Source organism: Juglans microcarpa x Juglans regia, chromosome 3D (genome assembly GCF_004785595.1).
Source record: "Juglans microcarpa x Juglans regia isolate MS1-56 chromosome 3D, Jm3101_v1.0, whole genome shotgun sequence".
In the NCBI taxonomy this organism is placed as follows: Eukaryota; Viridiplantae; Streptophyta; class Magnoliopsida; order Fagales; family Juglandaceae; genus Juglans; species Juglans microcarpa x Juglans regia.
Genome location: NC_054598.1, coordinates 31,726,171 through 31,739,089, shown reverse-complemented (window position 1 = coordinate 31,739,089; position 12,919 = coordinate 31,726,171). Strand labels below are relative to the sequence as shown.

Below are 12,919 nucleotides of genomic sequence, written 5' to 3'. Positions count from 1 at the left end.
GATAAGGAGGATAATTCCTGTGTAGATAGGAAAGACATTGTAAGTTTTGATTGTATTGTATACACACACATATAAGCACAAGAAGATTGTCCAAATATGTATTTTGCAAACATTTTGGAATGATGCCAAAAAATTTAAACCGCTTTTGAATTTTGTTTCTAGTATTTTAGTCAAAACTTTCTCTTTAATCCTAAACTCAATGAAGACAAGATAATTTTTTCTACACTTATCTTGTTTTGTCACAATAATATAAACTTCAATTTTTTAATAATATTTTATATTATTATTGGATTTTTAATTTCTTTTTTTTTATTATTACTATGTCACTTTTATTATTTTATTTTATTTTATTATTGCAAAAGCTGTTGTGTATCCTGTATTAAGGTGTTTTCTTATATATTATTTTCATTTTTCAAATTGGGCCTCTGCTTTAGAATAATATATGATATAAATTTCAATTTTCTAATAATATTTTATATTATTATTGACTCTTAAATTTTATTTTTTTTATTATTATTAAGATCGTTTTCATTATTTTATATTACTATTGCAAAAATTACATTAGCTAAACTTTAATTTTCTAATAATATTTTATATTATTATTGACTTTTTAATTTCATTTTTTTTATTATTACCATGATCACTTTCATTATTTTATTTTATTATTGCAAAAGCTGCTGTGTATCCAGTATTAATATGTTTTCTCATACATTATTTTCATTTTTCAGATTGGGCCTCCTGAGTCATAATAATATTTGATATAAATTTCAATTTTCTAATAATATTTTATATTATTATTGGCTCTTTAATTTTAATTTTTTATTATTATTAAGATTGTTTTCATTATTTTATTTTATTATTACAAAAGCTGTTGTGTATCCTATATTAAGATCGTTTTCATTATTTTATTTTACTATTGTAAAAATTCTTGTGTATTTTGTATCAAAATATTTTCTTCTTATATATTATCTTGGTTTTTCGGATTGGGCTTTCGGTGTTGGGAGGTTGTGTAGTGTTTGGGTGAGTTTTATTATTGTTGGGCCGGGGGTGTGTGTGGGAAGGGCCCAGCCCATGTGTCAAAGTGCCAAAGTGCAAAACGCGGACGTTTTGCTAAAAATAGGGAAAACCCTATCGTTTTCTCCTTCCCCCCCGCGCCGCACTTTCCCATTTCACTCCCTTCCTCAACTCCCTCGCCTCACTCTCTCATCTCTGCGTCGCCGTGCCGCTTCACTCTCCCGCCTCTGCCTCACTCTGCCGCCGTTGCCGCAATTTCTGATTGAAATAAGGTACGAAAATTTCTCTTCATCCTTCTCCCAAACTTTTCCGTTTTGAGTTTTGGATCTAATCGGTTTTCCTTTTGCCTCTCTTTCCAATTTGAGTGCGTAATGAAACAGATCCGAGCATTTGTTCATGAAATAAATTAAATAAATTTGGATTTTTAGACGTTTCTAAGTTCCACATACCTAAGTTTTCATCGATGAGAAAGAAGATTTTTGCTTGGTTTCTTTCTTTTGTTTTATTATTATTTTTTTGTTCTGGGTTCTGGACCTCTGGTTGTTCATTAATAAAACTTTATCTATCTTGTAAAAGAACTATTTTTTTTATTGGTTTATGTTGTAAAAAAACTTTTGATCCTAATATATTCCATGTTTAGGCCGTATTTGTATGTTTTATTCTGATCTTGATCTTTTAACGTGACATTCTCTGATATTTGTGACAACTTGCTATCTTGGCTTCAGATTTTGGGGATGAGTTGGTGGTTGTGTATCGATATTTTCGAAGTCTGGCAGTAGATAGTCCATCTTCAACCGTGAGGGATAATTTGATTGTTGCATTTGATAAGGTATAGTGTTTGAACTGATTGGTTTATAACATATATATTATTTACCTGAGTTGTGGCTATTTTGCAAAAATGTTATAGCATGTATAGAGTTATATCCTTATGTGTTGTTTTATCATCAGCATCATTATTTTTCTGTTTGAAGTATTTGTTTGGTTTGAGGAGTTAACAGGTAGCCCCTGTGCATCCTTCACCTGATTCTTGAGTTTTTCGAATTTATGGGCTTCACAAGAAAAATGGATAGTGAGTTTTGACGGGTAAAACCATGAGTTTTTCATTCTTTTTTTTTTTCTAGTTCAGATGAGTACTTTGGTTTTAATGTAGATTGAGAGTGGAATTTACTAATATTTGTTTTATCAACTGAGTAGAATGGCAAATAGATGCCCAATGATATTTATTTTTGCTTTGGAAGGAAAGGAATAGCAGAATGGTTGAGGGTGTGGAACTTTCATTTGATAAAATGAAGTTGGTGTTTCTGGGATTGTCACATGTTTGGCTGTTAGTATAGCCTCATTTTTTTTGTGAAGATGTGTTGAGATCTATAAAGGGAAAAAAAACCAACCGAAATTTATCAAAAAAAAAAAAAAAATCAAAACTTCTACAAATGCATAAATTTACCAGATCCATAAATTTACCAAAAAAAATCAAAACTTCCACAAACTCAAACTGATTGTGTTTGTGTTATTAGAGTTTTGTAATTGGATTTGAAATGAAATTGATATATGCACTCCATCTCTTCAAATACAGATTCACAATAGAAAAAATAAAGTAAAGATGAAGCAGGAAAAAATAAAAATAAAAAACAATAAATCTGGTGACACAACAAGCAAAAAAAAAAAAAAAAAAAAAAAAACGGGTAGTGAGTTTTGACGGGTAAAAGCATGAGTTTTTCAACTTTTCTTTTTCTTTTTGAGTTTCAGATTATTGCTATGGCTTTAATGTAGATTGAGAGTGGAATTCACTAATATTTGTTTTATCAATTGAGTAGAATGGCAAATAGATGCCCAATGATATTTATTTTTGCTTTGAAAGGAAAGGAATAACAGAATGGTTGAGGGTGTGGAACTTTCATTTCATAAAATCAAGTTGGTGTTTCTGGGATTCTCACATGTTTGGCTGTTAGTATACCCTTATTTTTTTTGTGAAGATAATATGTGATATATGCACACCATCTCTTCAAATACATATTTACAAAAGAAAAAACAAAGTCAAGATGAAACAAAAAAAAAAAGAAAAAAAAAATAAATCTGGAGACACAATAAACAAAGAAAAGGAAATAGATATGAACATCTGCTGAGGATTTTATCTTCAAATATATAAACATATGTTGAGGTTTATAGGAAAAAGAAAACAGAAAAAGCACTACATTCACCATTAGAAAACACTACACTAAATAACTATGCACTCACAATGATCAAAGGCCAGAAAGTTCTAGCTTTAGAAATCTCCAGCTCCAGCCAAGAACACCTTAGACAACTGGGAAAGCAGCTGAAAAGAAATCAACAGTAAACATCAAAACCAGTAAAAGAAAAAAATTGGAAGAGAAGACAATAGATAAGAAATCAAAAACACAAAAAAGGTTGAACACTGCCAAAGATGAACACCTTAGACAATTGCTTGATCCTCAATTTCGGAATATCAGGTGGTTTGGTTTCACCTATGAAAATATCAGGCTGTATAGATGTCTGGTGGCTAGGTTTCTCCTGTCAAAACCCATTATCTTTTAAAGGGCAATGTCCCCTCTCCTACCAGGCGACCCATCTCACATATCAAAAACAGCAAAACCAACCAAGCCAGATATGAGAAAAGAAAAACTCAAAAACTCCTAAACCAAATATGGAAAAAAAACTCCTCAAACCATGCATGCATATGTTTTTTTTTTTGTGTTCATTAATGGAGTAAGGCTTTTTTGTACTGTTTCTTTTATCCACTTAGATGTATTCTACTTAAAAATATCTCTGACATGTATTTTATTTTATTTTGTAGGAAAGTGCATGAACTGGCAGAATAGATGGATTCGATTTTTTTTTTCAGTAACGATGAAGTTTTTTCATACACTGATTAAGAATATTTTGTAGAAAACTGTATGAACTGGCAGAATAGATGAAGCTTTTTTTTTTCTGTGTTTTGTTATAACGTTTTTAGATTTTGATTGATTTTTGTTTACAACTTTTTTAATGTTTTATGTGTTTTCTTATTGGTTTTTTATGATTTATTTTTCCTTCTCCTATAGCTAGCACCCTTTCATGCACTGGCAGAACAGATGAATTTTTTTTTTTTCCGTGTTTTGTTATAATGTTTTTAGACTTTGATTGATTTTTTTTCACAACTTTTTTAATGTTTTATGTGTTTTCTGTTTTTTATGATTTATTTTTCCTTCTCCTGTATCAAGCATCCTTTTTTTTTTATATCATTTTTTTTCAAAATTTAAAGATGGAAAAGACAATTGCCTCTATACGCATGCAACCTGCAGAAGTGAAAACGCATCATACAGACGCCAACTGCATTGCAGCAGAAATCTAACAACTTGCAGAAGAAAGAAACCATTCGTAGATAGCAGTGACAAAGCATAAAAATGGTGAAGACATAACCGGTCAGCTCACAAGAAATCTCAAAAGTATCACAATCTGACAATGAAAAAGCATTCAGAGACAAATCTGACAATCTGTAAAGAGAAAAAGCATGCAGGAAAAAAAGTATAAAAATGGTGTAGACATAACCTGTAAAACATAAAAGATAAAAGTAATAAACCTAAAACATCTTAACAGTCAACCAATAAAGATGTGAAAATGTTAAAAGTGACTGAAGGATAAAAGAATCTCTGTTTTCAAGGCTCTGTCGAGAGTTAAAAGAATTTTTCTTTGGGCCTTGCTTTCCCTCCAAGCCGTCAACTTTGCTTTTTTTCTTTCTTTTTTAACTCTCTTATTGTTCAAAGGTTCATTTCTTTTCCTTGTTGTTAAGGTTAATGTGTCGTTAATGGGAACTTTTCTTACTGGCCAGTTTTGTCTTGTGTTGTTTTGTTTTATTTTGGTTTTTCCACAGGCCGCTCTTCAGGACTCTTTTCTTTTCCTTTTGTCTTTGAATTTAGGGCCACTCTTTGTTGTGGATTCTTGTGTTATGGTTTGTTGGCTCTGGTATAAAGAAGTTTAAACTCGTGCAATTTTAGTTGTTATAGCCTGCACTTGTCGACCCTGGTTTTTCCCCTGTTATTAATCTGAAAAGGGTGCTTTCGGAGGTTTGGGGAGCAGGGGATGCATTTTTTTCCCTTATTGTTGGCTGGGGCAGGGGAAACTGAGGTAAAATAAAAAAAAAAATAAAAAAAATCTATATGTCGTGCTGATCGAAGATTCCTTTGGAGATGGAGGGGTGGGGAGACAAACTCATGGGGTTGGGGCCGAGGTCGATGTCGATGTCAATGTTGATGGGCAATTGGGTTGGGGAGAAGGAGACCAAGCTCGGGGGGATGTGTTTTACGCGAGCTGAAAAAAAAAGTAAAAAGCAGTGCAATGTGGAGGAACCACGTCAAACGAGAAGAGAAAACGGACCAAAAAGCGGGGTGTCTTGCATTTTCCAATTAATTAATACTAGTAGTTTTTTGGGTGGGGTTTTAGCATTAAACATGTCTTGTCAAGTTTATTTTTAAAAAAAAATGATGAAAGGCCCACAGCTAGGTAGCAACACATGGTTAATTGGAAGGTATAAAACTAAATTAATTTAAACCAGCTCCTAACCAAAAAGTACTACTCCCTTGGTTGATCTATAGAGTTATCAAGAACTAGATACAATTATCAATACTTGGGAATGATAATGATAAACAAACCAATGACAAGAGAGAATCATATGCTATCTGCATCTTGGCCTGATTCTACATATATGTGTGTGATGTTAACGTACGTACGAATACATGCACAATTCTTGAGGATTTCACTTCATTAGCTGATTTAATTTGCTATATATGATATAATATTGCATTAAAAAAATAATACATATATGTGTCCTAGCTGGATCATGTTATTTATATTCTAAAGCCGTAGATTATGGGAATATTCAGATCATTCATTAACACTGCTCTCGGAATCATGCCACATTGGGCAAGCTGAAAAAATTGTACCATGCGTACTCTGCATAGAATGTTGAAACAATCATTTATCAAGAGAACTGATGCACACGTAAAATATTATATAAAAATATATTCACAAATTGAAGTGATTTTATGTAATCTGTTAGATCTATTTTATAATAAAAATAACTCGTCAACATTAATTTCTGAATTTACTTTTATATAATCTTATTTAAAATATTTCCCTTTAGCAAACATAATGGCGATTAATAAAGCCATACACGAAAAGATCATCAGCGTGGCCGACCATCTAAATTAGCAAAACAAACGAATTAATAGGCATTATTCATGTATTATTATTATTATTATTATTCTAGATGGCTACAGTCCTAAGCTTTCATTTGATTCTTGGAGATACGTGGGCTCGCAGAGGATTCTTCATCACCATCAAGAACTCCTCCTTATCCGAAAGATCAACACCTTCTCCGCCCACTGGTTTCCACTCAAAATTCCACACCAAATTTGAAACAAAATACTCCAGATTAAGCAGGGCTAATCTTTTCCCCGGACAGATCCTCCTCCCTGAACCAAACGGCATCATCTTGTACGCTGTAACATCAGACACTCGATCTGGTTCTCCATTTTCTCCACGATTCAGCAACCTCTCCGGCCTAAACTCCATTGGATTCTCCCACTCCTTTGGATCCCGCCCCATCAGTGATATCACGAAGTTCACTGTCGTATCTTTCGGGATTCTGTAGCCAAGAAGTTCTGCATCTTCTGAGACTGCATGCGGTACCAAGAAGGTACTTGGAGGGTGAATTCTTAGAGTCTCGAGAATCACTGCTTTCAAATATGTCATCTTCTGCACATCTTCCTCCTTAATCTCTTCGGCTCCTTCTCCCACCACCGCCTTGATTTCAGCAAAAAGCTTGGCTTGAATGTGTGGGTGCTTCACTATATTTGCCATGATCCACTGCAGCGTCGTTAGGCTTGTGTCGGCGCCGGCATTGATGAACTCTGAGCATAAACTCAGCATATCGGCTTCCTCAAGCTTGCCAGCTTCCTGATCATGATCATCATTCATTTGCATATCCAGTAAGGTATCTGTGTATGATACCAACTCGGATTGTTTGCTTTCCTCTTGCTTTAACTTCTTTCGAGCTCTGATTAGAGGCAAGATTATTTCAGCCTGACTCTTCAAGATATTCGAGTACCTCTTCCAACGATCTCTGAACAGAAACTTCCCCAACCTTGGCCAGCTGCAGAAGACAGTGAACTGGTCGTAGTTGAAAATAAGTTCAGCTTGAATGCGTTCAACTTCTCCAATCGTGCTATCATTGACATCGCCAAAAGCCATGAGAATGAACAAGGAAAAAACCGCATGGTGGATATGATCGAACACACGAACGGGCTGATCGCCATGCAAGAAACACTGGTTGAAGCTGTTAACCAATGTTCCCAAGATCCGCTTGCGTTCCAGAGAGTAAGATTTCACTCTGGCAGGGTGGAGAACTTCAGAGTTGAGATTACGACGAAGAACACGCCAAGTCTGGCCGTAGGGAGATCCACCAATATCCTTGCGGTTATTACTGAGAACGGAGCTTAGAGGGACGATCGAGGGACGGCTCGAGAAGGCGGCACTGTTCCGGACAAGGGCTTCATGGGCGGCCAAGTAGGAGGTGACGAAAACGACGGGTTCAGAGCCGATATGGAGAGTAGTGACGGGGCCATACTTGAGGGAGAGGCTACGGAGGAAAGATCTGAGGTCGACCGTGGTTTTGGGAAGCAAATGAAGGTTTCCGATGAAAGGAAGAGGTGAGGGTCCTGGTGGGAGTTTTCCTGTTTTGGTGGAATTGGAGAGGAGATGTAAGAGAAATTTGATGCAAAAACAGAGAGAAAGAGAGATGAGGATGATGAACCAGACATCCATGTTTAGTGTCACTTGCACACAGCACAGCTCGGCCCTCTTCTATTGCTACTCCTAGTGTCATTTATAAGGAGTTAATGCCAAATGGTAACCACACCCCCCAAATGGGTGTGGGACCACATGACTTTTCTCATACACGACTCTCTATCAACCATTAAATAGAAAATTAAAACAACTTTTACAAAATTTATAATATATATATATCTCTAAAAAACTTTCTCAATATAAAGAAATTATATATGCATGCTTATGTAGAATAATTATTTTGATTTCATGTTTTTAGTATTTTTTACTTTTTCACATTTTTATATTTTGTATTTTAATTTTTGGGCTTTTGGATTTTGAGATAATTTGTTTATCAAGGGTACGTATTTATCTCAAGTTTTATATGAAGGCGGTAAATTCTGATTTTTTTGGAAGTCTGAGAGGGTATAATTATCAAAATTAATAATACTGAGAATGATTCATATAAGGTGGTAAAAAAATTAAATATTTGTGATAAATTATTTACAAAAAAAATGATTATTTTTTATGAGAATATACTCATTTTGATAAAGAAAAAAAAATTAGTCATTTTGATAAGAAATAACTTACAGCAAATAAACAATTTATTATAGTAAAGAGTCATATCTATTTATAATGAAAATAAATTCATTTTGTTGAAAAATCACTTGTCATAAATAAGTAATTTTTTTTATAGTATAATCTTCAATATAAATAATACACTCTTCTATATATTATCTTCATATAGACATTAACATATCAAAAAAAAAAAAAAAAAAAAAAAGGAGGAGCAAAAATATTTGTCTTTAGTTGAAGACTTTGAACCATACTATTTATTTATCTGTATTTGAACATAGATATATAAATGCTCCCATTTAAAAAAAAAGATATATAAATGCTCTATGATTTCATTCGACTTTTGTAATAATCCGGAAGCTTCATGCGAGCCTTCCAATTAACCTTTCCACTAGGTGTGACCGGTACTATTTTTTATTTTTATTTTTTATTTTTCTGGATTAGACCTAGTAAAAATATATTGACTTTAGACAACGTACGGAAATGAGAGGTGATTGATTCACCAAGTTATTTAAAATATACTAAACTAATCAATATGATTAAAAATGAAAATAGAGTAATATTATTAAATTAATCTATATGATTAAAAATGAAAATAAAGAGTAATATAATTATTATCCTAATATATAAACAATGGAAATGAGAGAGAGATAAATTAGGACACTATTTAGGAATGTAATCGATTCAATTTTATATATTTTTTAAAACCGAATGTGTATATATATCTGTTTTAGAAATTTAAGAATTGATAGCGAATCAATTCATCACCAAAATCGAAACTTCAAATATTTTTAATTTTAGTGTTATCCAGTTTTATGGATAAACAAAATTATACTTTAACAAAATTTTAACAAATAATTAACTCATATTTCTCATTTTATGATCTATTAATAATGAGTGATTTAACGTAAAATATATACAATATAATATAAAAAAATGATATATAATATATATATAAAATTCCGATTCGGTTTGAATTAATCAGTGTTCCAAACATTAAAACCCAACTTTGTTCACCCTCGTGTGTGAACAAAATGGGACTCATTTTCAACCAATTTTCCAGACTAATGACGGATACGAAAAGGGACCGAACCCCATTTTTTTTCCCTTTTTCCTTTTCTTTTTTGGTCGTCGTCTTTACCTCCCTAACGACATTAATTTGAATCAAGAACATATATATGCAGTGCTTCGATTTGACTGACCGTCTCCGATATTGTGCTCGGTAATTTTTTTTATTTAATAATTAAAAAAATATTTTTTAATAATATTATAAATTTTTTTAAAAATATTTGAAGATATAAATTAAAAAAAAAAATATTGTTATCCCGACAACCTCGGTAAGTGTTGCACTGCTGAAGGACGAGTAGATACATCAGTCCACCAAGATTATAATTGGTGTACGTGTTGTTGTCTGTGAACTTCAACTTGCCATCCGTTTCTTGTGATAAGTATTCAGTTTCGGCTGTACATATAAAATGGGCATGCGTTGTCAAAACGGGTTGGTTGCCGACTCTCGTTCTATCTTTGCGTTTTCTTTGAATGTCCCCATTACTCCACACATCTTTCTTTTGAGTTTTTTTTTTTAATCAAACTAGAGGATTCAATTAGAATTTTTTATAATATTTAATATTGTATTTATATCTTTATGAACTAAATTTGATACGCATAATTGAATGATCAAGCAAAGGATGAGACGTCTATTTATTCAATAATTATTAAAAACGTGATATAGATTCATACAATTTGTTAAATTTACTTAATAATAAAAATAGTAATTTTATAATCTAATTATTATCATATCATAATAACAGATATAGGAAAGATTATAAATACTAGTACTTGAACCAATTAGAGAGATCAGACATTTTCGTTTGTGAACTTATAATAAGTAGAGTAAATCCCACTAGCCTTTTGCTTTTAACCAATCACGTATGATTTTCTATAGTAAAAAATATAGCATGTAATATATAGCGACATTATTAAAAAAAAACCTTAATTTTTTTTCGGTCGAATATAAGTTAACCCGATCCTAAGTATAAAAAATCAGCAATATTTAAACCCTTCTGATAGGGAAAATATATATATATATATATAAGAAATTAAGAACAATAATATATACTTACTTACAAAAGTCGACGTACAACCCACGCACACATGATCATATCATTCAAACTTTTCGTTTTGCCTGAATCTTATTTATTCATCGAATAAATCACTAGTATATTTTAATAAAAACAATAACTTATTTCTTTAATAATAATTTGTGAAAATGCTAAGGTGAGATTGAAGTTCCCTCGTATTATTAATACATTAAATAGGAGAGAAATAAATAAGAAAAACAAGTATTTTTGATTGATTATTTATGACAATAACGACTATTTGTAACAAAAACAGATTTATTTTAATAAAAAATAATTATTTTCTGTCAAAATGAATATAAGTTATATGGTCTGAGTCTTGAGTATATAAGTTACATGGTCTTGATCACCATTCGTTGCTATATAAATATGGTCTTGAGTTGCCCTAAAAAAAAAAAAAGTTCTTGAGTATTAATTTTGTTGATGGCCATGTACTAATTTGCTTACTGCTGAATGCAGTTACCTTTATGTGTTGTTGTTGTAGTTGAGTTTAATGGTATAGTTTGAGTACATATAAAATGGTCTAAAATAAATAGTTTTGAGTACAAATATTATGGTCTAAAATAATAGTTGGAGTATAAAAAGTGCAAAAGAGATCAGTGCATGTGGACCCAACAATTACCTCATAACAATTAAAATATTAATGCAGGACAATCAAATATTCAATGAAAACGAAAGGGGAGGAAAAGTGAAGCTTTTGTAAAGAATCATACCTACGAGATTTGGTTGCATGCAGTCAACAAAACGGATTGTGAAGTTTGTGTAACCCCATAACACATGGATCTCTTTTCTTAACTAATTAAATTTATTATATTTAATCAATTTAGATTTGTTGTGTAAGCTCATGTGATGATTTTATAGGTATTAAATAAGAAGTCTTGAGTTTGGATCTTGATTTTACAATCTTATTAATAAAGTATTTGATAGGTCAGCTTATTAATAAAGTTTTTGATCCTACATGTGAGAAAGATCGTATAACTTATCAGTATTTATTTGCAATCGCCATAGGAAATAGAGTTTTTATTATTATAGTAAATTAAGCTTTGAATTGAATTTTGTTATCAAAAAGTTGTTTATCATTTGATAAGCGTGCACTTAAAATATTTTTAAAATTAGTTCCAACGATTTTTTAAAGAAAAAAAGGAGCTATCGAGAGAAGCTACCGATTCTCTATTTTTTTTATTTATTTTTAGTTAATAATTAAGAAAGTTTTTTGTTTTTTAATAAATTTGTGATTTTTTTTTGTAATATGAGATTAAAAAAATGTTTAAAAAAATTAAAATACATTAATATACATTATCAGCACAACGCATCACCTTTCTCATGACCATGACATTGTCTTTTTTTAAAGCTTCTTATGTGGGAGAAAAAGATAAGCGATGACTGCATTGTGTAACTCTGAAATAAGCGAATGGCACATACAATGAGATAGTCAAAGCTTTACATATGTGAGAAATGAAAAAAATGTAGGTGGCGGCAAGAGACGGAACATTAATGGCACGTACCAAAAAAAAAATATGACAAGACGTGCAAGAAAATTTGCTTGAGTTGTCATCTTTAAAACCATTCCTATCCGGCTTTTATTTTTAGCTTCCTATATTATACTTTTGAAAAAATAAATTTTGAAAAACTAAATGGGTAAAATCATCTTGCATCCGTCTCTTTATTGCTATAAGAGGTGAAAATTAAGACATGTTTAGATTTAGAAATGAAATAAGATGAGTTAAAATAATTTGTAAATAATAATTATAGATTTGTGAGTTAAAATTTATAAATAATAATAAATAGTAATGAGTATCTTTCAATCTAAACTGATTCTAAATATTTTATTCATTTATTTTAATATGAAAGTTATAAAAATATTAGATATAGGAAAAAGTTAGGTATCCTGCTGGGGGATCTAGCTGGCAGCTATCACTCCCATTTTTTTATTTATTTTATTTTTGCATAGCGATTAAGAAAATGTTATTAATAATATTGTGAATTTTTTTAAAAAAATATATTTAAAAGTACTTAAAAATGATATTAAAAAAAAAAACTTAGAATGCCTAGCTGGAGATGGGGAGATCCAGCGGGGGGTGTAGACCCCGCCCCTAGAGATATGACTATTAGAAGAGACGAATATTAGAAAAATGACAATTGAGAGTAATTGAGTTTCAAAATACGTAACAGACGATTTTGTTTGGATTTAAAGATGAGTTAAAATGAGTTGTGAATAATAATGAGATATATTGTGAATAGTAGTGAGAAGACGTAAAAATACAGCAAAAAAAAAAAAGAAAAAAAAAGTACCAAATATTTAATTCTAATTTTATTGGGAAGATGGCAAAAGAAAATGTAAACAAACAGGAATTAAAAAAAAAAATTAAGAA

General features: G+C 31.3%; 1 protein-coding gene across 1 annotated transcript; it reads right to left on the bottom strand.

The window, feature by feature from the left end:
* Positions 1 to 6,235: 6,235 nt before the first annotated feature.
* Positions 6,236 to 7,855, bottom strand: LOC121256381 (cytochrome P450 89A2-like). Its single transcript, XM_041157159.1, has one exon. The coding sequence runs from the start codon at positions 7,831 to 7,833 to the stop codon at positions 6,298 to 6,300; it is 1,536 nt and encodes a 511-aa protein (XP_041013093.1). The 5' UTR covers positions 7,834 to 7,855; the 3' UTR covers positions 6,236 to 6,297.
* Positions 7,856 to 12,919: the final 5,064 nt, after the last annotated feature.